The sequence below is a fragment of the Thalassophryne amazonica genome, chromosome 4, assembly GCF_902500255.1.
Source record: "Thalassophryne amazonica chromosome 4, fThaAma1.1, whole genome shotgun sequence".
NCBI classification, from domain to species: Eukaryota; Metazoa; Chordata; class Actinopteri; order Batrachoidiformes; family Batrachoididae; genus Thalassophryne; species Thalassophryne amazonica.
This window is the reverse complement of record NC_047106.1, coordinates 72,558,402-72,583,086: the sequence shown is the minus strand read 5'-3', so window position 1 is coordinate 72,583,086 and position 24,685 is coordinate 72,558,402. Positions and strand designations below refer to the sequence as shown.

General features: G+C 40.3%; 1 protein-coding gene across 3 annotated transcripts in view; it reads left to right on the top strand.

Annotated features, from left to right (window-relative positions):
- Positions 1-24,685, top strand: part of tdrd7b (tudor domain containing 7 b) — a 136,199-nt gene that overhangs the window by 29,741 nt on the left and 81,773 nt on the right. For all 3 annotated transcript variants that reach the window (XM_034168103.1, XM_034168101.1, XM_034168104.1), the window contains 2 exons: positions 3,114-3,321; positions 22,242-22,324. In XM_034168103.1, the coding sequence (XP_034023994.1) occupies positions 3,114-3,321; positions 22,242-22,324 (291 nt within the window). The remainder of the gene's footprint in view (positions 1-3,113; positions 3,322-22,241; positions 22,325-24,685) is intronic.

Genomic DNA, 24,685 nt, shown 5'->3' with positions numbered 1-24,685 from the left:
TTTGACCCTCAACAAGCTTTTCTTTCTGCAATAATCACCTCCAAAGGTAAGCTGTACAATTTCATCTTTTTCTGACTCCGTGTTGTAAATTTGCGGACTTTTCTGATCCATTTGTAATCAGTGTGTGCACTGCAAAAACTATTAAAACATGATGGGAGACGAAGGAGTGAAAGCAGAAAAATGTCAAATCACAGCCTTTTGTGTTGTCTGATTTAACAGGTGCATGTCAGGCTGCAGGTCCGAGTCTGAGCATGGTGTGAAAAAAAAATGGTCGTTTTTTTTTAATCATGGAAATATCTCCGGTCCCACATGCGAGGGTTTTTAATGGAAATACATTGCGATCGGACTGGACATTTTATCCGATATGAACGAAAAATCCCATACATACGGTGTTTATTACATGGAAAACAATGCAAAAACATTGGGACTTTTTTTGTCCGGTGACTGTGAATATCCAGTTTATACGATGATGGTTTAGGTGAGTTTTACTGTACATGGGACTTAACAATAAATTTACCTCTCAAAGCTTTGACAATGATGTCGCTTCCATCCCACACGGCTGACTTTATTTTACAAATTTTTCTTCTGTTCAGATCTGAAGGGAATCTGTACATCTTGAAGCCCTTGTTGTGTGTATTTGTGCCTCCAAATGCACAACAGCCTGGCAATTTCAGCCAATAAATAAATAAAATATTTGGATTTACATGCAGATAGCTTAACAACAAACACTAGTTTGGCCCCAAGATGGGACCACGAGTCACGTGACTGTATTTTTTCAACTCATGTTGCTACTTTCTGTATCAAGGGACTGTAGTTATGACCGGAAAGCATTGCTAGGTAAACCCCTCTCCAAGTGATCCAGGCTGGATATATTCTGAGGTTTGGTAAATGTGCTTCAGTGATGACGCTCCCGCAGTAAGACTTCAAATTGAAGCAAGATGTCTGTCTTCCTCTGCCACAAGTCAGGGCGATTATTATTGTTATTATTATTTTATTTTTCTGACACTGCCCAAATTTGATCCCGGAGTGTATTTGCCCTGCATGTTTTCAAGTCTACCTGCTCTGCTCACTCCCGATTATTTAACTCTGGTGTTTCCCAGTTCCTCATTGGCCAAACACACCTGTCAGTGTTAATTAGTGTTAGGTGTTGGGAGAGAGTGAAGGTGCCCTGACACAATCATGTTTTTGATTCACACGTGTGAATCAAACGTTCATGTGTCATGCTGGAGAGTAAACTCGTCTTTAACTGGTGTAGACAGGACACCAGAGGGGTGCCGGTGTGTGTTATTGCGCACAGAGGATTTTGAAATGTTCAAAAATCTTTCATGCACAAATGTCATGCTGTGTGGCGCGATCTAATCTCCAACACAACGTGCAGCTCGTCAAGTGGAGTAAACAAGCAGTGAAAAGGGAGAGTGGTGACCTCAGCGCATCAGAGCGCAAATCATTTGAAGGATAATAACAAGAAGTTAAATCTGTTATAAACATACTTTAACAGCTGCACACAAGAAGGAAAAAATGTGCAACTGTTTTATCAAGCCATGACCATGTAAACAAGTCAAATAATTACCTTTTTAGGTGGCTCAAACTGCTTTCTGCAGCTTGTTAGGCGTGCGCGAACAGCTTTGGCTGCAGCCTCCTCTGTGATTCAAGAAGTGATTAGAGGTGTTTTCAACTGCCAATTTGCAGAAAAAAATGATTAATCTGCCACAAAATAATTATTTTATATACGCAGTGTCCAGCGCAGAGCGCGTGGCAGCCGGTAGACCAAGAACAGCGTCCAGCTGTGATCACAGCAGGTGGGGAACGTCACAACACAGGTTGTGCTGTTGCGTGAATCAAAAACATGCTTGTGTCAGGGCACCTTGACAAAACATGCAGGGCACATGCCCTGCAGGAATGGAAGGTATCCCTGCATTTTAATTAGTGCAGAAGATAACTGAAACAATCCTGCAAATGGTGATACAAGCACCAAATTTGGCACAAATACTCCTTAGACCTTACTCTTTTGAAAAACCCGACGAACCACTTGAATTTTTGATAGGTTGCCAGGTAGGGGTCAAGAATTACACAGGGTTCAAAATTAAAAACGCTCCAATCAAATTGAAAACTACACTACATAATTTGACTGATCATATCAATCCCAAAAAGGTATAGTTTGGACTATCTGTGACTGAATGTTATGGGGTAAAAACAGCAAGAATGGTGACAAAGGTCAGTTTCAGTTTGTACAGGGGTCAAAAGTTAAAGTTGCCACAATTTTGGTAAAAATTGATGCAGAATATTGGTTGAGCTAATACGATGAATAAATGGAATAGTTTTGACAGTGTTGAATGCTTGGTCTGCAAAGTAAAGGTCAAACAAGGTTGACATCTGTTGGATTCTATGACGTATGACATATGTTACCATGTAATATCATAACTAAGCATGACAGATGGTACAAACTATTCCTTTTTGAAATGCTATTAACTCAACCAATAATTTGCATCATTTTTTTTACCAAAATTGGAGCAACTTTAACTTTTGACCCCTGTACAAACTGAAACTGACCTTTGTCACCATTTTTGCTGTTTTACCTCATAACTCCATGGAATTCAGTCATAGATAGTCCAAACTATACCGTTTTGGAATCGTTATGATCAGACAAATAATGTGGTATAGTTTTCAACATGATTGGAGCATTTTCAAAGTTTTCTTCAATTGACCCCTACCTATTGAAAATTCAAGTGGCGAGTCAATTTTTTCCAAAAGAGTAATGTCGAAGGAGTATTTGTACCGAATTTGATGCTTGCATCACCATTTGCAGGATCTTACTCTAAATATTCTCTTAGCTGCTGCACTAAATGTGTCATTTCTTGTACGGCAGAGATAGACATTTATGTCAAATTCTTGGTGTAACACCACTTTCAATGACATTATTATATTATTATGACATTGTGTTGCTGCTTGCTGGTTAAATTTGCTTCAGCAGATATTGAACAGTGTGTCTCATCCAGAGTCTAGACAATCATACTACCTATCTCAGCAGGTTTCAGGTTTAGCTGTGTCAGTCTTTCTCTTTGTCTGGATAATGCATTCTTAACTCCACAGATTCTTCCTCCTTCTCTGTGCAGCCAAACCTCAGAGCTCTCTGAGGCAGCCCAACCACCGTGGACGAGGTGATTTTAGAGAAACAGGCAGTGCCCGGGGGGCCGGACATGTCAACAGCAGGCAAACTAGGAACGTAAGGGCGGTCCAGTCAGACAGCAAGACTGGGACACATTCAAGCAGGACATCCAATGAAAACACACCAACAAGGAACACACACCCACCGTCAGAAAAGTGAGTGAATAAGCAGGATGTGTTGGGAACTACACTATCAGTTTGGACAAATGATCACGATACTATATCACAAAAAAATTACATTGATAACGATGATATGCTTCAGACATTTAACAGCAAACACAGCATAAACGAGAACAACTTTTGGAGTGTTTCATTTGTACATCAAAGTGTGCCACCATTTCTTACTGCAGAGTGTTATTTTAGCTACCGCTGGTGAAGAAAGCGCTGAAAATTGGATAAAAAACACAGAGGTGGTGAGTGGAAGGGACATGAATGCGATCATGGTAGTAAATTCATGTCTGCTAAACAAGAGGAAGTTGGTGTCAAAAATCAAAGAAATGTATGACCAAAGTTTGCAGAAACTTTGCAGCACTGAAGTCACATCCATAGACTGTATACTGTATGCTGGACAAAGCTTGCGTGACACCATCTGTTGATTGTCTGGAGCAACCTGGAACAGCTGAAATGACTCCCTTGTCTGGGCGTTGCCACGTTGAGAGCCCCGTCCACACCAATTGATAATGAACTCATTAATGCATAATGGGGTGGAGCGTGGGTGGCTCATTTGACTGTTTATTAAATCATATTTTTGGGGGATTGTGCGGTGGTTCTCATAACAATTTACTTGGGTGTGGACATTAAAAGTTATGAGCCGTGTACTGGCACCGTAGTTTGATGGTGGGCGCTAAAGGGTTAAAATATGATGCAATAATCCTACATCTGGGGCAGCCCTCGTATGTCCCCATCAGAAACACAGCACTTTCTCTGAGTTTTTGGGCAAATTACACAACAAGCAAAGTGAAAATGCAAAGAAAATGTGGCATTGCAGTGGAAAGCCGACATGTGTTGCGGTTTGTTTCTGACTCGGAGCTCAAACATGTCGAGGCGATTGTGCAGGCAAGAGACTGCAGCTACTCTGGCTAGGTGTGTATGCTAAAACGTACCGACACGACTTCTCCCATTTGCCTTGTCTTTCCTTCTCCACTGGGAACCAAAAAAAACCTTGCAGTTTTCGCGACTGCTTCGGTGATTGCAGCCGAAAACAAAACCTCATGCCATCTTTCTGTATGAAATCAATCAATCAATCAATCAATTTTTTTATATAGCGCCAAATCACAACAAACAGTTGCCCCAAGGCGCTTTATATTGTAAGGCAAGGCCATACAATAATTATGTAAAACCCCAACGGTCAAAACGACCCCCTGTGAGCAAGCACTTGGCTACAGTGGGAAGGAAAAACTCCCTTTTAACAGGAAGAAACCTCCAGCAGAACCAGGCTCAGGGAGGGGCAGTCTTCTGCTGGGACTGGTTGGGACTGAGGGAGAGAACCAGGAAAAAGACATGCTGTGGAGGGGAGCAGAGATCGATCACTAATGATTAAATGCAGAGTGGTGCATACAGAGCAAAAAGAGAAAGAAACAGTGCATCATGGGAACCCCCAGGCAATCTACATCTATAGCAGCATAACTAAGGGATGGTTCAGGGTCACCTGATCCAGCCCTAACTATAAGCTTTAGCAAAAAGGAAAGTTTTAAGCCTAATCTTAAAAGTAGAGAGGGTGTCTGTCTCCCTGATCTGAATTGGGAGCTGGTTCCACAGGAGAGGAGCCTGAAAGCTGAAGGCTCTGCCTCCCATTCTACTCTTACAAACCCTAGGAACTACAAGTAAGCCTGCAGTCTGAGAGCGAAGCGCTCTATTGGGGTGATACGGTACTACGAGGTCCCTAAGATAAGATGGGACCTGATTATTCAAAACCTTATAAGTAAGAAGAAGAATTTTAAATTCTATTCTAGAATTAACAGGAAGCCAATGAAGAGAGGCCAATATGGGTGAGATATGCTCTCTCCTTCTAGTCCCCGTCAGTACTCTAGCTGCAGCATTTTGAATTAACTGAAGGCTTTTTAGGGAACTTTTAGGACAACCTGATAATAATGAATTACAATAGTCCAGCCTAGAGGAAATAAATGCATGAATTAGTTTTTCAGCATCACTCTGAGACAAGACCTTTCTGTCTTTAGAGATATTGCGTAAATGCAAAAAAGCAGTCCTACATATTTGTTTAATATGCGCTTTGAATGACATATCCTGATCAAAAATGACTCCAAGATTTCTCACAGTATTACTAGAGGTCAGGGTAATGCCATCCAGAGTAAGGATCTGGTTAGACACCATGTTTCTAAGATTTGTGGGGCCAAGTACAATAACTTCAGTTTTATCTGAGTTTAAAAGCAGGAAATTAGAGGTCATCCATGTCTTTATGTCTGTAAGACAATCCTGCAGTTTAGCTAATTGTTGTGTGTCCTCTGGCTTCATGAATAGATAAAGCTGGGTATCATCTGCGTAACAATGAAAATTTAAGCAATACCATCTAATAATACTGCCTAAGGGAAGCATGTATAAAGTGAATGATGATGAAATGATGTTGTGTTTGTGTTGTGGAATGGCAGGCTGTTCCTGGAAGTGGTCAAATCTGGGGATGTCACGCAGGGATTCAAACGAGACGCTAGGGATGCTCGATATTGCCTTTTTTGCCGATATTCAATATGCCAATATTGTCAAACACTGAATTTCCGATTCTGATATAAACCGATACCAATATAAACTAATACACATTATGCCTGTCATAAAGTTTAAGCATGACCCACCTTCACTATGATGCCACACTATTTGTATTTCACAAAGTACCATTGTAAAGCATAAGAACAGCACGTCAACTATAGGAAAATGGCAATGCGATATTTATTTTCAACATTTTGCCTCAAACAGTTTGGTAAATGCTCTTCCTGAGCTTAACCTAACAATTCCCATTCAAACAAGGGAAACATCTTTTTTCTTCACAAATAGCAAAAATATTTACCTGTCCAGTACAACTGTATTGCACATAATTTAATGTAAGCAAAAATAATTTGCAGTGTAGGTTATCCTACTTTACAAAACACCGTTCTAATATGAGGTATAAAACACTTTAAAAAGTGCAAAATTCTAAAGAGTAAATATAAAACAAAAGTGCAAAAGTCTCAGTGCTTTGCCCAATACCTGGGCTAAATGTACAAACTGGGCTCATTCTATCTTGTATAAAACAAAGAATCAAGAACATAGAAATTAAAAGGCACCCAATAAAAAACTTAAGTTGAAATGTTCTTTTTTTATAGAATGAACTTAAAGTCCATTCGTTGAACAAATAAGGCTCCTTTAAATCATACAGTTCCACTCCACTAATGTATGAGAGGAAGATTTTTCTGGACAAAAATGAGCATCTCAGCATTGTTGCAAAGTATATGATTCCTCTTCTTGTTAGTGACATGAGAGACAGCACTAAACATATATACACAATGAAAAAATGAAAATATACACAGACCTGTGTGTATATTTTCACTTTTTAATTATTAACTCACCTGTGAAGCAGTTACACCTGTAGCAGCTTGTTGTACAACATCATTCTTGGTACATGTCCTGCAGGCTTTCATTTCTGGCTTTCTTTAGTGGTGGGGTCCCGTCCTCCCGGCTTGGTTCATCTGCACTGGTACCAGCAGCAGCCTCTTCCTGTTGATCATCACTGCCACCAGCCATTTCATCCACAACACTCTGTAGCATAGTCCGTGCATTTCCCTTCTGGTCAGAGTCAAAATAACGGTCTTTGTACCGAGCATCAAGCATTGTTGCAATGGCATACAGTGGTTCATCTTGCACACCATTAAAGCGATTGCAAACAGCTTCTACTTGTAGTAGAGTGCGTTTGGCTGTTTGCACACCTTTGTCTGTTTCATCAACCTTGGCCAGCAGTCGTTTGAGGGACATCACAGCGGGGATGACATCTGCAGCAGTGGCCTTAGCAAAGCTGATGTCTTTGGTGAGGTGCTCAAAGGGCTCCAGTAGAGTGGTCATCTTTTCTAAAATTCCCCATTGAGTTGCAGTCAATGTTGCAGGGAGCTCATAATCAGCAGCATATGCACTCAATGCCCTCTTCTGCTCCACCAGGCTTTGCATCATGTAAAATGTGGAAATCCACCTGGTAGCCTGCTATGTTGCGTTGAGACAGGGCACCTCTGTTTACTGCCAGCTGCAAAGTGTGTGCCATACAGGGCAAACTAGGCACACCAAACTCCGACGTAGCTTTAGCCATGTTGCGTGCATTGTCCCTTATGACAACATGTACTTTCTCCTTGGAGATTTTCCAGTTTTCAAACATGCTTTCAAAAGCAGACGTAATAGCTTGCGCTGTAAGAGATCCACGGCACTCCTTGGAATGAAGCACAGCCTTCTTCAGCCCAAACTCAGGATCTAGCCATTGCACTGTCAAGCTCAGCATACTAACTTGGCTAATACTTGAGGACCAAATGTCCGTCATGAAACTAATAGCTACAGCGTCAGATATTAGCTTCTCGACATGTTTATGAATGACACCATAAAGCTCAGGGAGGCAAACATCAGAGAAATACTTGCGAGGGGGCATGTCAAAGCATGGCTCGAGGAATTCCACAAGCTTTCTGAATCCGGACTCTTGCACTATGGAAAAAGGCTGATTGTCTAACGCAATGCACTCCGTGATTTTCCGACAGATCATTTTAGCTCTCGGATCCACCAGGCAGGAGGAGAAGAGGGAGACCAAAGAGGAGGTTCATGGATGTGCTGAGAGAGGACATGCAGGCGGTTGGTGTGACAGAGGAAGATACAGGGGACAGGGTGAGATGGAAACGATTGATCTGTTGTGGTGACCCCTAACGGGAACAGCCGAAAGACAAAGAAGAAGATTTTAGCTCTCAGATGTTCCTTGTATTTCTGTTTCTTCTCGACTGAGTCTTTAAGAGACAGTTGCGCTGTTTTTTGAGTGACTTCCCTGGTTGTTTGGGTTTACATTGCTTGACATACGCTGCGTGTATCTCCGGGTGGTTCTTCCTCAAGTGAGAGATTAAATTAGAAGTGTTGAATGAAGAAGTCTTTGTTCCCTCACGCATGACAAGGGCCTTGCAATCATTGCAAATCGCAAACTTCGAGTCATCATTTGAAACTTTAAAAAAGTTCCACACCGCAGACATATTTATTAGAAACATGCTAGTTTGCTGTTAGCTTAGCTGCTGCTGCTGGCTTGTTTTGGTTTGCCTTCAGGCGCTGTTTGGTGACGTAATCGGCAAGCGTCGTGTGTTTGCACAAGCACTTGTATCAGCATATTCATTCTATTTATGTTATCGGGGCTTCATTATCGGAGGAAAAACCGATAATAATCCAGACAGATATTACATTATTATGCAAATATCGGCCGATAATATCGGCTGTCCGATATTATCAGACATCCCTAGCACTGGCCCATTGCCTCAGTAATGTGCATTAAGTGGACCTACCGACAGCTGCTAAAAGTGCTAAGACTGTTAGCATACAACATTAAATAAGACAAGAGTTGCACTCAGTGTGAATATTGCAGTAGGGACATCTGAGATGATCTATTAAGACATTTCAACACAAAACAAGCCATATTATTCCAAGTAGGGCTGCAGCTATCGATTATTTTAGTAATCGATTTTAGTAATTTTAGCAATTAGTAAACCAATTTTAGTAATTTTAGTAATTCTATCATTATTCTAGCGATTAGTCAAGTAATTGGATAAAAAATTTATTAAATTTCATTAACTTACTTAAGCTTAATTTAACAGTAATACCTGACAGAGAAACTGATAATTGTCAGTTTAATGAACAACCAATTCAACTCCTCTTAAAATAAACATTTATGTTGGCAGACTTTGTTGGCATAACTGCATTGGTAGCTGTTTCTTTAAAGAAAGAAAAGAGTCCATTTAAGTGGTACTGGCATATTCTGGATTTTAAAGATGACAAAAAGAAGATGATCAAAACAAACTTAAACATACTGCCATATTACACTTGTTTTTTCTAAAGTACAAAAATAAACAAAAAACATTAACAGTAATTCCACATTACTTTTTAAGAAGGTAAAACCCCAATTCCAGTGAAGCTGGGACATTGTGTGAAATGTAAATAAAAACAGAATACAATGATTTGCAAATCCTCTTCAACCTATATTCAATTAAATACACCACAAAAACAAGATATTTAATGTTCAAACTGTTAAACTTTATTGTTTTTGTGCAAATATTTGCTCATTTTGAAATGGATGCCTGCAACACGTTTCAAAAAAGCTGGGACAGTGGTGTGTTTACCACTGTGTTACATCACCTTTCCTTCTAACAACACTCAATAAGCGTTTGTTCCACTGGCTGCCACGTGTTATGCTCTGGACACTGTGTATATAAAATAATTATTTTGTACTGGATTAATAATTTTCTCTTTGATTTGGCTGTTGCAAACACCACTAATCGCTTCTGGAATCACAGCAGACTGTTCCAGCTGGAGCTTTTCTTGCGCGCACTGAACAAGGTAGAGAAAGCATTTGGAGCCGTCTAAAAAGGTAATTATTTGACATGTTTATATTGTAATGGCTTGGTAAAACAGTTGCATGTTCTTTCCTTCTCATGTGTAGCTGTAAAAGTATGTTTATTATAGATTTAACATCTCATTATAATCATTTAGACGAGCTGCACTCTGATGTGGTGCACTGACACAACTAGTCACACTGTTCACTTCTTTATGCAACTTGATGAGCTGCGCGTGCCATCTCACGCACCATCAAGCATCAATGTGCATCAACATGTAGTGTTGATGTTCACAGCTATTTCACATTTGTTGCACAATTTTGATGCGTGAGAGATTTTTTTGAACATTTCAAAATTCTCTTTGCGCACTTGCACACAGTGGCGCACATCTCACATTCAGTCTACACCGGTTTACAGAGAGTTTACTCACCAGTACGACACACTGCGTATGGGTGTGTGAATCAAAGACGTGCAAGTGTCAGGGGGCCTTAAGGCTTGCCCTGCACTTCACTGCAATGTTCCCTGCTGCAGTAAACATTTAACTTCACTTTTTATGTGAAAATGATTGAAGCCCCCCTCCTCCTCTCTCTTCTCTCTCTCTCCCCCTCCCCTCGCTCAGTGTTTTTCCTCCTTCAAGCAAACACGAGAAACACGAAGCCTTTAAATAAATCATAAATTATGTATGTAATGACAATTATGTATGAATGTAACAGCAGCGACGAGGAGTTTTGGATTATTTAATTAAGGATTTTGATGGGAGCTTTTTCCCCCTCTTTTTTTGAGTCAGGCAGACTTTCAGCTGCGCTCTGCAGCACTGACTAGGCTGCCATACAGCACTGTAGCGATCAGTCAGTGATCTCTGCTGTTTACAATAATGCTTTTGCGATCAGCGGCTAATTTCATATGAAGAAAATGAAAAATATATTTATTTCTTTGTTTATTTGCAGTACTGGGCGGGGCTGCCCTGTTAGAACCCTAATTGTTCACATATTTTAGATGGCTTTGAGCAAGCCGTCCACTATTTCTGTGGCTGTCTTTTTCAAAAATTGACCATCCAAATGACGGCTGGACGGATTGGTGCCTAAAACTACGTGTGACATTAATATTACCTGTTGAGTGATTTAATTCTGTGCCATGAATCCTCGTGCCCTGACACCCAGCCAGGTGTATTCATCAGGTGCTGCACTGAGATATGATGAGGAGCAGGGTTGGGTAGGATTACTTTGAAATGTAATCCAAAAGTATATCACAAGCTGATTAGTTCATTCAGGTGTCTGTATTTGACTGGCTAGACACAACTAAATGAGCTAATCAGCTTGCTACAGAGCAGGGAGAGCTGGAAAATGTGTGACTCTTACATACAAACTAAAACGTTTCAAGCATTTTTTAATTGTCATTTTGCTAATTATGCCCTACAGCTTCAACTAACAGAAAACATTATTTTTTAAATATTACATAATATGGTAATATTCCATTAAATATTTTATTCAATGCTTGAATAACTCACTATTTATGCTGTTGTTTCTGCGTATGCACTGAACAGCAGTTTGGAGTATTCGGCCTTCTTGGAGCCCCTGAGTGGAGTCCTGTATTTGGCTCTGGTGGGGGACTCCATTGTTCTGCTGGGGGACTTCAACGCACACGTGGTGATCTAAACCCAAATGGTCATTTGTTATTGGACTTCTGTGCTAGTCATGGACTGTCCATAACGAACACCATGTTTGAATGTAAGGATGCTCATAAGTGTACATGGTACCAGAGGACCCTAGGCCGAAGATCGATGATCAATTTATTTGATCGTACCATCTGGTGATGAGTTGGATCAGGGGGTGGGGGAAGACTTTGGACAGACCTGGTAAGCCCAGATGGATAATGCAGGTGAACTGGGAACGTCTGGAGGAGCCCACTGTCTGACAGATCTTCAACTCACACCTCCGGCGGAGCTTTTCCAGCATCCCTGTCTCGGTTTGGGGCATTGAACCAGAATGGGCAATATTCAAAGCTTCCATTGCTGAAGCTGCAGTGGGGAACTGTGGCCTGAAGGTCTAAGGTACCTGAAGGAGCGGCAAACCTCGATCAGCACGGTGGACACCAGTGGTCAGGGAAGCCGTCCGACTGAAGAAGGAGGTCTTCCGGGATATGTTAACTCAGAGGACTCTGGAGGCAGTTGCAAGGTCTTCCTTAGGAGGGTAGCTGGTGTCTCCCTTAGAGATAAGGTGAGAAACTCGGTCATCCGTGGAGAGCTCGGAGAAGAGCAGCTGTTCCTTCGAGTTTAAAGGAGCCAGCTGAGGTGGTTTGGGCATCTGCTAAGGATGCCCCCTGGACGCCTCCCTAGGGAGGTGTCCCAGATTATACAACCCCAATTCCAATGAAGTTGGGACGTCGTGTAAAATGTAAATAAAAACAGAATACAATGATTTGCAAATCCTCTTCAACCTATAGTCAATTGAATACACCACAAAGACAAGAAATTTAATGTTCAAACTGATAAACTTTATTGTTTTTCTTCAAATATTTGGTCATTGTGAAATTGATACCTGCAACACATTTTAAAAAAGCTGGGACAGTGGTATGTTTACCACTGTGTTACATCATCTTTCCTTCTAACAACACTCAATAAGCGTTTGGGAACTGAGGACACTAATTGTTGATGTTTTGTAGTGAAATTCTTTCCCATTCGTGCTTGATATACGTCTTCATTTGTTCAACAGACTGGGGTCTCCGTTGTCGTACTTTGCGCTTCATAATGCGCCACACATTTTCAATGGGCGACAGGTCTGGACTGCAGGCAGGCCAGTCTCGTACCCGCACTCTTTTCCTACAAAGCCACGCTGTTGTAACACATGCAAAATGTGGCTTGGCATTGTCTTGCTGAAATAAGCAGGGATGTCCCTGAAAAAGATGTTGCTTGGATGGCAGCATGTGTTGCTCCAAAACCTGGATGTATCTTTCAGCATTGATGGTGCCATCACAGATGTGTAAGTTGCCCATACCCTGGGCACTAACACACCCCATACCATCACAGATGCTGGCTTTTGAACTTTACGCTGGTAACAATCTGGATGGTCTTTTTCCTCTTTTGTCTGGAGGACACGACGTCCATGATTTCCAAAAACAATTTGAAATGTGGACTCATCAGACCACAGCACACTCTTCTACTTTGCGTCTGTCCATTTCAAATGAGCTTTGGCCCAGAGAAGGCAGCGGCGTTTCTGGATGTTGTTCATGTATGGCTTTTGCTTTACATGGTAGAGTTTTAACTTGCACTTGTAGATGTAGCGATGAACTGTGTTAACTGACAATGGTTTTCTGAAGTGTTCCTGAGCCCACGCAGTAAGATCCTTTACACAGTGATTTCAATTTTTAATGCAGTGCTGCCTGAGGGATCGAAGTTCACGGGCATTCAATGTTGGTTTTCGGCCTTGCCGCTGACGTGTAGAAAGTTCTCCAGATTCTCTGAATTTTCTGACTATATTATGGACTGTAAATGATGGAATCCCTAAATTCATTGCAACTGAATGTTGAGAAACGTTCTTAAACTGTTCGACTATTTTTTCACGCAGTTGTTCACAAAGTGGTGATCCTCACCCCAACTTTGCTTGTGAATCGCTGAGCCTTTTGGGGATGCTCCTTTTTTACCCAATCATGACACTCACAATTAGTGTCCTCAGTTCCCAAATGCTTATTGAGTGTTGTTAGACGGAAAGCTGATGTAACACAGTGGTATACATACCACTGTCCCAGCTTCTATAAAATGTGTTGCAGGCATCCATTTCAAAATGAACAAATACTGAGCACAAAAACAGTAAAGTTTATCAGTTTGAACATTAAATATGTTGTCTTTGTGGTGTATTCAACTGAATATAGGTTGAAGAGGATTTGCAAATCATTGTATTCTGTTTTTATTTACATTTTACACAACGTCCCAAGTTCATTGGAATTGGGGTTGTATCACCACACTGGCCTGGGAACACCTCGGGATCCCCCAGTCAGAGGTGGTCAATGTGGCCCGGGAAAGGGAAGTCTGGGGTCCCCTGCTAGAGCTGTTGCCCCCACGACCCAATCCCAGATAAGCGGTTGAAGATGAGTGATGAGTGACTGACTATTTATGCAGTATAAATACCATGAATGTCTCAGTCTGGTTCAGTACACACACAACCACAATCATGGAGAAGACTGTTAACTTGATAGTTGTCCAGAAGGCACTTATTGACACTGTCCATAAGGAGGGTAACCCACAGAAGGTCATTGCTGAAAGGCCAGCTCAAAGCGTATTCATGGGTAGTTGACTGGAAGGGAAAAGTAAGGTAGGAAAAGATGGACAAGCAACAGGTAATCTCTTCTCGCCCATCCCTGAGGTGAAAAAAGGAGTGGACTGAAGTTGGAGTCAGTGTATCAAGCCACCATGCACAGATGTATCCAGGAAATGAGCTACAAGTGTCGTATTCCTAGTTTCAAGCCACTCCTGAATGAGAGACAATGCAAGACGTGTCTTGTAAAAGGAGCTCCATCCAAGTATTGAGTGCAAAAATGAACACACTTTTCAGAATTTAGATGTTTCTGTATTATAAATCATTTTTTAGAATGATCTTTTGAAGTTTTTTTTTTCTGTTGGAGGTCTAGGCCACATTTATCAAAATAAACATTTAAAAATGCTTGAAATATTTTAATTTTTATGCAGCGGGTCAAGAATAAATTAAAATTTCACTTTCTGAAATAACTGAAAAAGTAGTGTTTTTCACAGTGCTCAATTTTTTGAGAAGTACTACCATGCTAAATATCTGCATTGATCAGTATTTTTTACTATACTGCCTAGCTGTATTTTGGAATACTTGTTCATTGTTGTGTTGTTTGTTTTTGGGAAAAATACATTATCATGTTGTCTAGCAGCCAGTCTGCTCTGCGTCAGCCTGATCCCGTCAGATCTCAGAAGCTAAGCAGAGCAGGATCTGGTTAGTACTTGGATGGGAGACCTCTTTGGAACACCAGCGGTTTTGTGTGTTTCTCCAGGTAAAAAGCTGGAGTTGCGTCAGGAAGGCCATCTGGCGTAAAACTTGTGCCAATTACCAATGCAGATCTGATTGTATCCGCTGTGGCGACCCCAAACAAAAACGGGAGCAGCCGAATGAACAACAACAACAACATTATCGTGTTGTCTGACATGTATCCCACAGAGATGTAGAGCACCTTTATTGACAGTGTTGTTTGACTACAGAGATCAGGGATTTTGTGGAGAGCAGACTGAATATTTCTGAGCTATGTACCGTGCATTTGGAAAGTATTCATAACGCTTCACTTTTTCTTATTTTTTTAATAAATTTTAAAAAATTTCAAAAAACTTTTTTCATGTTCTCATTATGGGGTGTTGTGAGTAGAATTTTGAAGGGAATAATGAATTTACTCTATTTTTTAACAAGGCTGTAACATAACAAAATGTGGAAAAAGTGAAGTGCTGTGAATACTTTACAGATACACTGTAAAGTTATAGATAAATCTGTTTAGAATTATTTGACAAAAGATCTCAGTCACCATTCCATCATTTGCAGATGACTTGTCCTTTTCACAGGCAGCTCAAGGATTTTAGATGAGGGTGGCTGTTCATGTTGGTGGGTACAAATGTGATGGTGTTACATTTCTTGGGGCCATTTTGTCACTGTATAGAGATGTGACATATTGATGTGCTGTGAGTTGGATCAGATAGACAGCTGATGAATTGAAGAATTGTTAAACTTTGGGTGATTTCTGAATGTGAACATCTTTCCAACTGCTTATTTACTCAGCATAGACTGATTTGTTATCTAGTTTATTCTGATTGTTTCATGTCTTTAACTTTGCCAAAAGACAGAAGAGGTCAAAGGTTATGTGATTGGCCTGTTTATCCTTCTGCATGTTTGAAGGTAGAGTATTTCAAAAAGTGGAGAAAGTACAGATGCTGTTGTCCTGACATTGCAGACAATGTTTGTTTCAATCTGGAAGGTAGGTGTAATCCTTATGGACTGGAAGAAAGACTTGTGTCACTCTGGAAAGGAAAGGGTGACCGCCTGGACTGCAACAGCTACTGCAGAGTGGAGGCAAAGTCAGTGACTTCATCCTGGTGAATTCCGGTGTTCATCAGGGATGTGTTCTGGTGTCGCCGACCAAATGGCGCCCTCTAAAAATTGGTCCGCTTTGCCTTCAATGTGCATGCATCTGAGACTGCCTCTGAGTCTGACTCTCTGCACCCAAAGCATCAGTTTTGAGCCGAAACGAGGCTGTTTTAAGCAGAAATGATGTGATAATCTCCTCATTTCACTACTGATGCTCCGAAATGATGTGCAGTGGCTTGCAAAAGTATTCAGCCCCTTGGTATTTCACACATTTTAATTTGTTTATGGTGTTTCAAATACAAAAAGTAAATTAGGCTTCTCAAAATAAAAATTTCTAAAATTATCTTCCTTAGACTCAAACTGAAAACAAATCTCTACAACTTGATATAAATTAATTAAAAATATAAAAGCCAAGATGATGGATTGCATAAGTAATCAGCCTCTTTGGTATAATACCTGTAAATAATCAGTTTAATTGCCAGTTTTCTTCAGACAAGTCAGGAGATGGATACATGAACATGTCCAAGTCACTGAATATGTCTTGAAATTTATTTAGATCAGTTATGAAGAAATACAAACAATATGTCACTCTATGGTAAATCTGTGTGGAGTACACAGTTCTCAAAAACTGAGTGACTGTGCAAGAAGGAGAACAGTGAGGAGCCACCAAGACACCCAGACAACCTAGAAAAAGTTTTAGGCTTCTGTGGCTATGTTTGGAGAAATTATGCATAGTGCAAATTCTGAGTTTTGTATCTCCAGTTATAAAGCTTCATGATGAAGTGGTATAGACGAGGGTCTTCTTTCACGAAAACATCAGATCTAGGCTTGCATCTCAGATGTACCTTCTGGCAAATTGTAGGTGAAATTTCAGATCTTCTTTTTAAGAAAATCCTCCTCTGCTCCACTTCATCATGAAGCAGTATAACTGGGGATATAAAATCCAAAACTTACACTGTGCACAATTTCTCCAGGCAGAGAAGCCTATAACTTCTTTTGGGTTGTCACAGCGAAAGTGAAAGTGAGCAGACGGAGCAGACAGAGAGCCTCTCATACAATCTCACATGCTCAAACAGTGTGTGAGTTTCAGGATTGCTCGACTAGTTTTCCTGTGAATGTTACTGGATAAGCCTGTGGCAAGCTCTCTCGCTCTGGTGTAAAGCACTGTTTACCATATCAATGGAGCGAGGGGGGAGGGGGCTGCTCCTCAAACTGAATGAGCCTCGAAGTGTGAATGTTGCTTTCAGAGCAGGAGAGAACAAACACACAGTCTACTTCATAGTAGAAGTTTGTGATGTGACCTTTGTGTAATAGCAGACAGAAATTGCTTTGAGATGAAGACAAACACAACGCATAGACCATTTTGTATATATTGTTCAAAATGTGCATTTGTGTTTATTGTTTGAACTTTTTGTTGTACAGTCTTTCACACAAGAGCCCAAATTACCTTTATAAAGTGTCAAAACAGTTGTTTATTAGAGTTTGCTGTTTGTTTTGAATAAATGTGTGTGGAAAATTATTTTCCACTTTTTCCTTTCTTATTTCTGATTGTAAACCTGTATTACACTTATAAAACACAACTATAGCATATATATATATATATATATATATATATATATATATATATATATATATATATATATATATATATATATATATATATATATATTTGAAAGTACAGGTTGTCCTGAAAAAAGAGACATAAAACTTGATTGTGGGATGCAGGGAGAGCTGTTAACTGCAATAATAAAACATTTATGCCAGGCGGGTGAACTATCCAAAAAATGCCCTCGGATCCCAGAGGGTTAACCACTGAATCTGAAACATGACGGTAGATGCATGAAACGACGTGGAATAAGTCTGTTTGCCAAAGGGTATTACATGTGACGTCAGTGATCCTATGGCACAGGTGGGCAATGAGGGCAGAGACACTACAGGTTTTCATTGCAACCAATCACCTCAGCAGGTGGGCTGCTGATGAGCTTCTCCCCTGAACATAAACACCTGACTATTAATGAAATCACCTGCTGAGGTGACTGGTAGCAACAAAAACCTGCAGTGTCAGGCCCTTCATGGCAAATGATTGCCCACCCCTGCCCTATGGCCTTGGCGGAGGTTTGCGCTCTCCAAGTGCTTCTAGTATTTTTAATGAATTTATATCAGGTTGTAGAGATTTACTTTCAGTTTGAGTTTAAGGAAGATAATTTTCAAAATTTTTATATTGAGAAGCCTGGTTTAGTTTTTGTATTTGAAATGCCATAAACAAATTAAAATATGTGAAATACCAAGGGGCTGAATACTTTTGCAAGCCACTGTATGCACTCTGATTGGCCCCCATCTTTTATGATGAAATAATGCTGAATTTTTGTGGAAATGATTGTTGTACAAAAGCTTCAGATATCTGTTGCTGAGATAGATGATGACTGGAGTGCAGTTTTAAGTAGAAACTAGGTGATAATTGGTGAATCGCTGCTGATTCTCAGAAGTGACGCTGCCAATGCTCTGAAATGACTCGTGCAGCAGGGCGGACCAATTTTTAGCGGGGAATGTTCGGTTGGTGGCACCAGCACCTACTCTTTTCAGTGATTGTATGGACTAGATGTTTGGTAGGGTTGGTAAACAGAAGGAATTAAATTATTTTCAGGTGTCATTTTGTAAAGGTGGATACACTTTCAGATGATCTCACTGAAAGGACAGGTCAGACTATATTATTTACTCCTTGTGTGAATGGTTTTAATATTTAATAATAATGTGTTACGCTACTAACTTAACAGTACACTAACTGTATTCAAGAAAAAAACAATTTTTAGTCCCTCGTGTCATTTTTCAAATTTGAAATGTATATACCTGTTTCTAAGAAAAAAAAAGTAAATAAAAAAATCCACACTTCCTCATCACTTTTTTTCTGATGTCACAGATAGTAAAACATTTTTTTTTTATCAGTTGATTATGACCAAAGAGCTGGCAAAAAAAAACAACAACAAAAAACAAAACAGTTTATCATCTCCACTGGCATGCCATAATTGCCTGCATTATTTATCTATTTATTTTATAATCACTATTCTGTGTTCTGAACTCTGCCAATATCATCACTGTTGTCAGACTGAAGGTTTTTCCTCCAAGGTTTAGTCTCCCTCATTGACATCTAAATAAGGCTCAAAACCATAAGACTGTGTCCCTCACAGTTTGTTCAGAATGCCCTCCAGACTGGACTTAAAAAAAAAAAATCCTCCACACTCGAAAAAAATCATCCAAAAACAGCTTGACCTCCACCATGTTTACAATTGATTTGGCTTGAATCAGAAGGTACCGTTCCGGTGATGACGTAGCAGCAATATGGCCGCGGCTGAGGGCTGAAATAGAGCGCAGGCTTCAGACAGCTGTTGTTTATCCTTTACCTGCGCACTTATTGACTTTTATTGTTCAGGATTTTTTAAAATATCAACATTTCATCATTTTTACTGATTATTTGTGCACATTTTTTTGGTGTCACCTACACTTTAAGGACAGTCAGATAAGGTGTACAACTTGAGTTGTGAGAAAACATCAGTGCCGCTTGGCCAAGCGTGCCACTTGGCCAAGCGGCACGCTTCTCTGGATATAATCTAGTGCACAGGAAGTTCAGTGTTGAGGACCATAACAAATGGAAAATGCCAAAGGGCCGCTCACATATCACCTGGCTGTGGCAAGTAGATGACTGATTTGAGGGGGTGGGGATGAAGCAGTTGTCTGCCTGGGTCATTGCCACAGCTGCAGTGCCTACTTCCAGACCTGACTTTACCTGACCTCTGTAATTCAGCCTAAGAGAGGATTTGATTGAGAGGCTGTTAGCCCTGTAAGCTTTTGTTTAGCCATGGCAATAGTTATGTTTTCCCATTCATAGAATATATGTTAAATGACAGGTTCCATTGAGAGACAAACAGTGTATGAATGTTTGTGGGGAAAAAAGAATGTGACTTTGCACCTGTACTTATGTGCAAATTTCAGTTTAGGCACAAAGCGTACATGAAATCCATGGACCACATACAACAATTACATTCATTGTCATCATTGTTTTTAATTCTGCTCAATAATTTTTGCACTTAAAGGTTACATATTAAGTTTATGCCACAAAACCTAACCCAAGGTGCTGGCTTGTGGTGCTGCTGAAACAACATGATCAACAACATTATGTACAACTTAAAATGAATTCCTGTTAACCAAAGAATGTTTAAACTTGATGCCAACATATTTGAAAATTTTAAGTGGTTTTCTTTCAGTTGACATAGATCATTTCAGTAAATGATTCCTTTATCATACTGAGTGTTCAAGAGTAATGCATAAAGGGTTAAATTCATTTGAGCATCTATTATACTGGTATGAGGCTTAGAAAGGTGTAGTAAAATGACATCTGGTATTTCATTGTGTGTCATTTTGCTATCATGCCCTTGAATCTGTGAATTATGTGAATTGTCTGTTTGTTTAGTTACAAACACAAAAAACAATGAAAGAGCTCATCCATGCTTGTTCTCTTGATTTTTTTTTTTTTTTCATAAAGAGTTATTTGTAAAAAATTGGGCCACTGGATTGAAGTACAACCTGCAGATCATTTGTGTGAAATTTTCACCTGAATTAAAAGTCTTTAAGTAGATATATTCATTGCACTTCATTGAGGGCTTTTTCAAAACAAGATAAAAAGTTAGCATTCTGTCCGCCTGCATGAACTTGGGAGAAAAACGTAGACCAATAAGAAGACTACTTCCATCACTGAAACATTTGTACTTCCACTTGTTGATGTCTTGATTCTATATTTCCATATAAAGGAATATTCAGACTTTAACTTCAGGCCTCTTCTGTCAGTTACTGTAACTGTCAGTGGTTGTGTTAAGAGCAGTTCATCTTGTTGTCCCTGCAGTCATAGACTGCTGTTTTTCTATATACTACGAAAACACATGACATCAGTTGTTTATTGTACGAGTGTCCTGTGTGTTGGTGGCCATCCACAGCACAATGCGCTGCTGGTTGAGTATATTGGTCCACTGGCAGGGGATATGATCCCAGAGCAGTGGGGATGTAAGCCCTTACTAATCCCCATCCTATTCTTGAAAAGATTAACTCTTTTAAACCCACACACAGTGAATCAGCACATCTCTTTGTCTCTTCAGGTCTTCCACGGGACAGTCTGCAGGGCAGGCAAGCAAGCATTCATATCATTTGTGTGTCTGCGTGTCACCTACATAACTGCATACCAAACAGTACAAGTTTTAACTTCAGCAAAGAAATAAGGTAGCTAACACAGAAATATCTTATAAAAATGTTATAAAAATATCACATATACGAGGTCTGTTAGAAAAGTATCGGACCTTTTTATTTTTTGCAAAAACCTGATGGATTTGAATCACGTGTGCTTGCATGAGCAAACCTTGAACCTTCGTGCGCATGTGTGAACTTTTTTTTTCATGCCTGTCGATTGCATCATTTTCTGGTAAGCAGCCTTTGTATGAGGACATGTGCAGTGCGCTCGGCAGATTTTCATTTCAAGGAAAAAGACGGAACGACTGGAGCAGCACCGCATCAAATTTTGCCAGAAACTGGGCGGCAGCTAGGTGGAAACCATTCAGATGATTCAGATGGCTTTCGGCGACTTTTCAGTCGTGTGACTATCTGAGAAATTGTGGAAGAGGTGGGCATGTCACAGCATGTCCTGTGAGACTTCAACACGAAGGTGCTTTTGCTCCGCCATTAGCAGCAGCATGAATTTCACAGCCACTCTTTTCATGGCCAGATTTTCTGTCACAGTGGAATGTGCCGAAAAAGTGCTGATGTCCACCTCTTCCGCAATTTTCAGATAGTCACACGACGGTCCCGTATCACGACAGCGTTCACTTTGGAAATGATCTGGTCATTTCAGCATGTTGATGGCCAACCGGAGCGTGGCTCGCTCTCCACCGTTGTGCGGACGTCTTTAAACCGGTTGTACCTCTCCTTAATCTGTGTGATGCCCAAAGCATCATCACCGAAAGCCGTTAATTTAACCATTAATGAAACTATGGGTAAGAAGTAAAAGTTACTTAAATGCTTAAAGCAGTTAAAACTGGGATAAAACTACATATCCCATTCAATGAAGAGGCAAGAGAGAAGACTGAAGAAACCATTTGATTTGATGATAGGGAGGAGCGAGTGTCACATTCATGGGTCTGCGAAAAAGGTAAAGTAATGGTCAAAGGTCAAATTTATGAAACAGAGTTAGTAAGTCTAGTAATGATGCATGAGGGTAAAACATGGTCAAGGAATGGAGTGCAGGAGAAGTTGGATGTTCTATTTTGAAAGCCAGGCCTATCTAGTATTATATTTACAAGTTTGAATTATATTGGGAAAACAATTTAGAATCTTTGCCTTCAGCTTTTTTTTGTCTTCCAGAGCCCACAGATCATGAGCCACCTTTTTTGTTCTGTTCTCTTGTGTCCAGGCCAGAAAAGAGGATGTCTCTCTCGTCACGGGTTCAGAAGGAGGTGCACACTCACCTTTCCAGAAACCTCCAGCAGAGTAGCTGAGTATTTTTCTTTTTAAAATATACACTTTGGGAAGTGTTTGTCCTCCATACAAACTGAAAAGTTGTAAATTTGCCAAATCTGAGAAAAACCAGTGAACTTTCATATGTTCACACTGTCATTTAGTCCAACTTTGGCCCACATGTACAACCCCAATTCCAATGAAGTTGGGACATTGTGAAAAATGTACATAAAAACAGAATACAATGATTTGCAAATCCTCTTCAACCTATATTCAATTGAATACACCACAAAGACAAGATATTTAATTTTCAAACTGATAAAATTTATTGTTTTTGTACAAATATTTGCTCATTTTGAAATGGATGCCTGCAACACATTTCAAAAAAGCTGGGTCAGTGGTATGTTCACCACTGTGTTACATCACCTTTCCTTCTAACAACACTCAATAGGTGTTTGGGAACTGAGGACACTAATTGTTGAAGCTTTGTAGGTGGAATTCTTTCCCATTCTTGCTTGATGTACGACTTCAGTTGTTTAACAGTCCGGGGTCTCCATTGTCGTATTTTGCGCTTCATAATGGGCCACACATTTTCAATGGGCGACAGGTCTGGACTGCAGGCAGGCCAGTCTAGTACCCGCACTCTTTTACTGCGAAGCCACGCTATTGTAACGCGTGCAGAATGTGGCTTGGCATTTTCTTGCTGAAATAAGCAGGGACGTCCCTGCAAAAGACGTTGCTTGGATGGCAGCATGTGTTGCTCCAAAACCTGGATGTACATTTTAGAATTGTTGGTGCCATCACAGATGTGTAAGTTGCACATGCCACGGACACTAACACACCCCCATACCATCACAGATGCTGGCTTTTAAGCTTTGCGCTGGTAACAGTCTGGATGGTCTTCTTCCTCTTTTGTCCGGAGGACACGACGTCCATGATTTCCAAAAATAGTTTGACATGTGGACTCATCAGACCACAGCACACTTTTCCACTTTGCTTCTGTCCATTTCAAATGAGCTCTGGCCCAGAGAAGGCGGCGGCGTTTCTTGATGTTGTTGATGTATGGCTTTTGCTTTGCATGGTAGAGTTTTAACTTGCACTTGTAGATGTAGCGACGAACTTTGTTAACTGACAGTGGTTTTCTGGAGTGTTCCTGAGCCCACGCGCTAAGATCCTTTACACAATAATGTCAGTTTTTAATGCAGTGCCGCGTGACCGATCGAAGGTCACGGGCATTCAATGTTGGCTTTCGGCCTTGCTGCTTGCGTGTAGAAAGTTCTCCAGATTCTATGACTCTTCTGATTATTTGATGGACTGTAGGTGATGGAATCCCTAAATTCCTTGCAATTGAACATTGAGAAACTTTGTTCTTAAACTTGGACTATTTTTTCATACAGTTGTACACAAAGTGGTGATCCTTGCCCCATCTTTGCTTGTCAACGGCTGAGCCTTTTGGGGATGCTCCTTTTATACCCAATCATGACACTCACCTGTTTCCAATTAGGTGTTCTTTGAGCATTCATCAACTTTCCCAGCCTTTTGTTGCCCCATCCCAACTTTTTTGAAACATGTTGCAGGCATCCATTTCAAAATGTGCAAATATTTGCACACAAACAAAAAAGTCTATCAGTTTGAACATTAAATATCTTGTCTTTGTGGTGTATTCAATTGAATATAGGTTGAAGAGGATTTGCAAATCATTGCATTCTGTTTTTATTTACATTTTACACAACATCCCAACTTCATTGGAATTGGGTTTGTACCTTTTGTATGGACCTTTTTGGTTTAGTGAGGTGTAGAGGCTTTGTCTCAATGTGTCTTAACCAGTATGTTTGTCACTTTGTCTGTGTGAACGAGGGGAACACTGCACACTGCCTGAAGGAAACATGTAAAAATATGTGTATATTGCAGACACACATATTATAGTGTTATTTCAGACATGTAAGAACCTTAGTACTGATAGTCATCAATTTATCAGTGCTTGACTTACTCTTGACTTACTGCTGTCAAGATAATTTAATAGAAATGGACAGTTTTTAGTGCAAGTATTTAATTTGTGATTATTAGACATGAGACAATACGATGTATTAAATTCTATATTGCAGTATAAAAAGGTTGAGAGGGCTGATGCGTACACTGCACCCTTTAAGCATATATAATGAATTGTGAATATTCATCATGATCTATGTGTGCGCAGGGGTGGTGGCCAAGCGGTTAAGTGTGTTTGTTTCCAGTGCAGAAAGTTCTTGGTTCAAACTCACCTCTGCCCGTTGTCTAATATGGAGTTGCATCAGGATGGGCATATGGCATAAAACTTGTCAAATCAACATTCAGATCTGCTGTGTTGACCCCGAGTGAAAACAAGGGAGATGCCAAAGGGACTTACTTTATTGCCAGCTA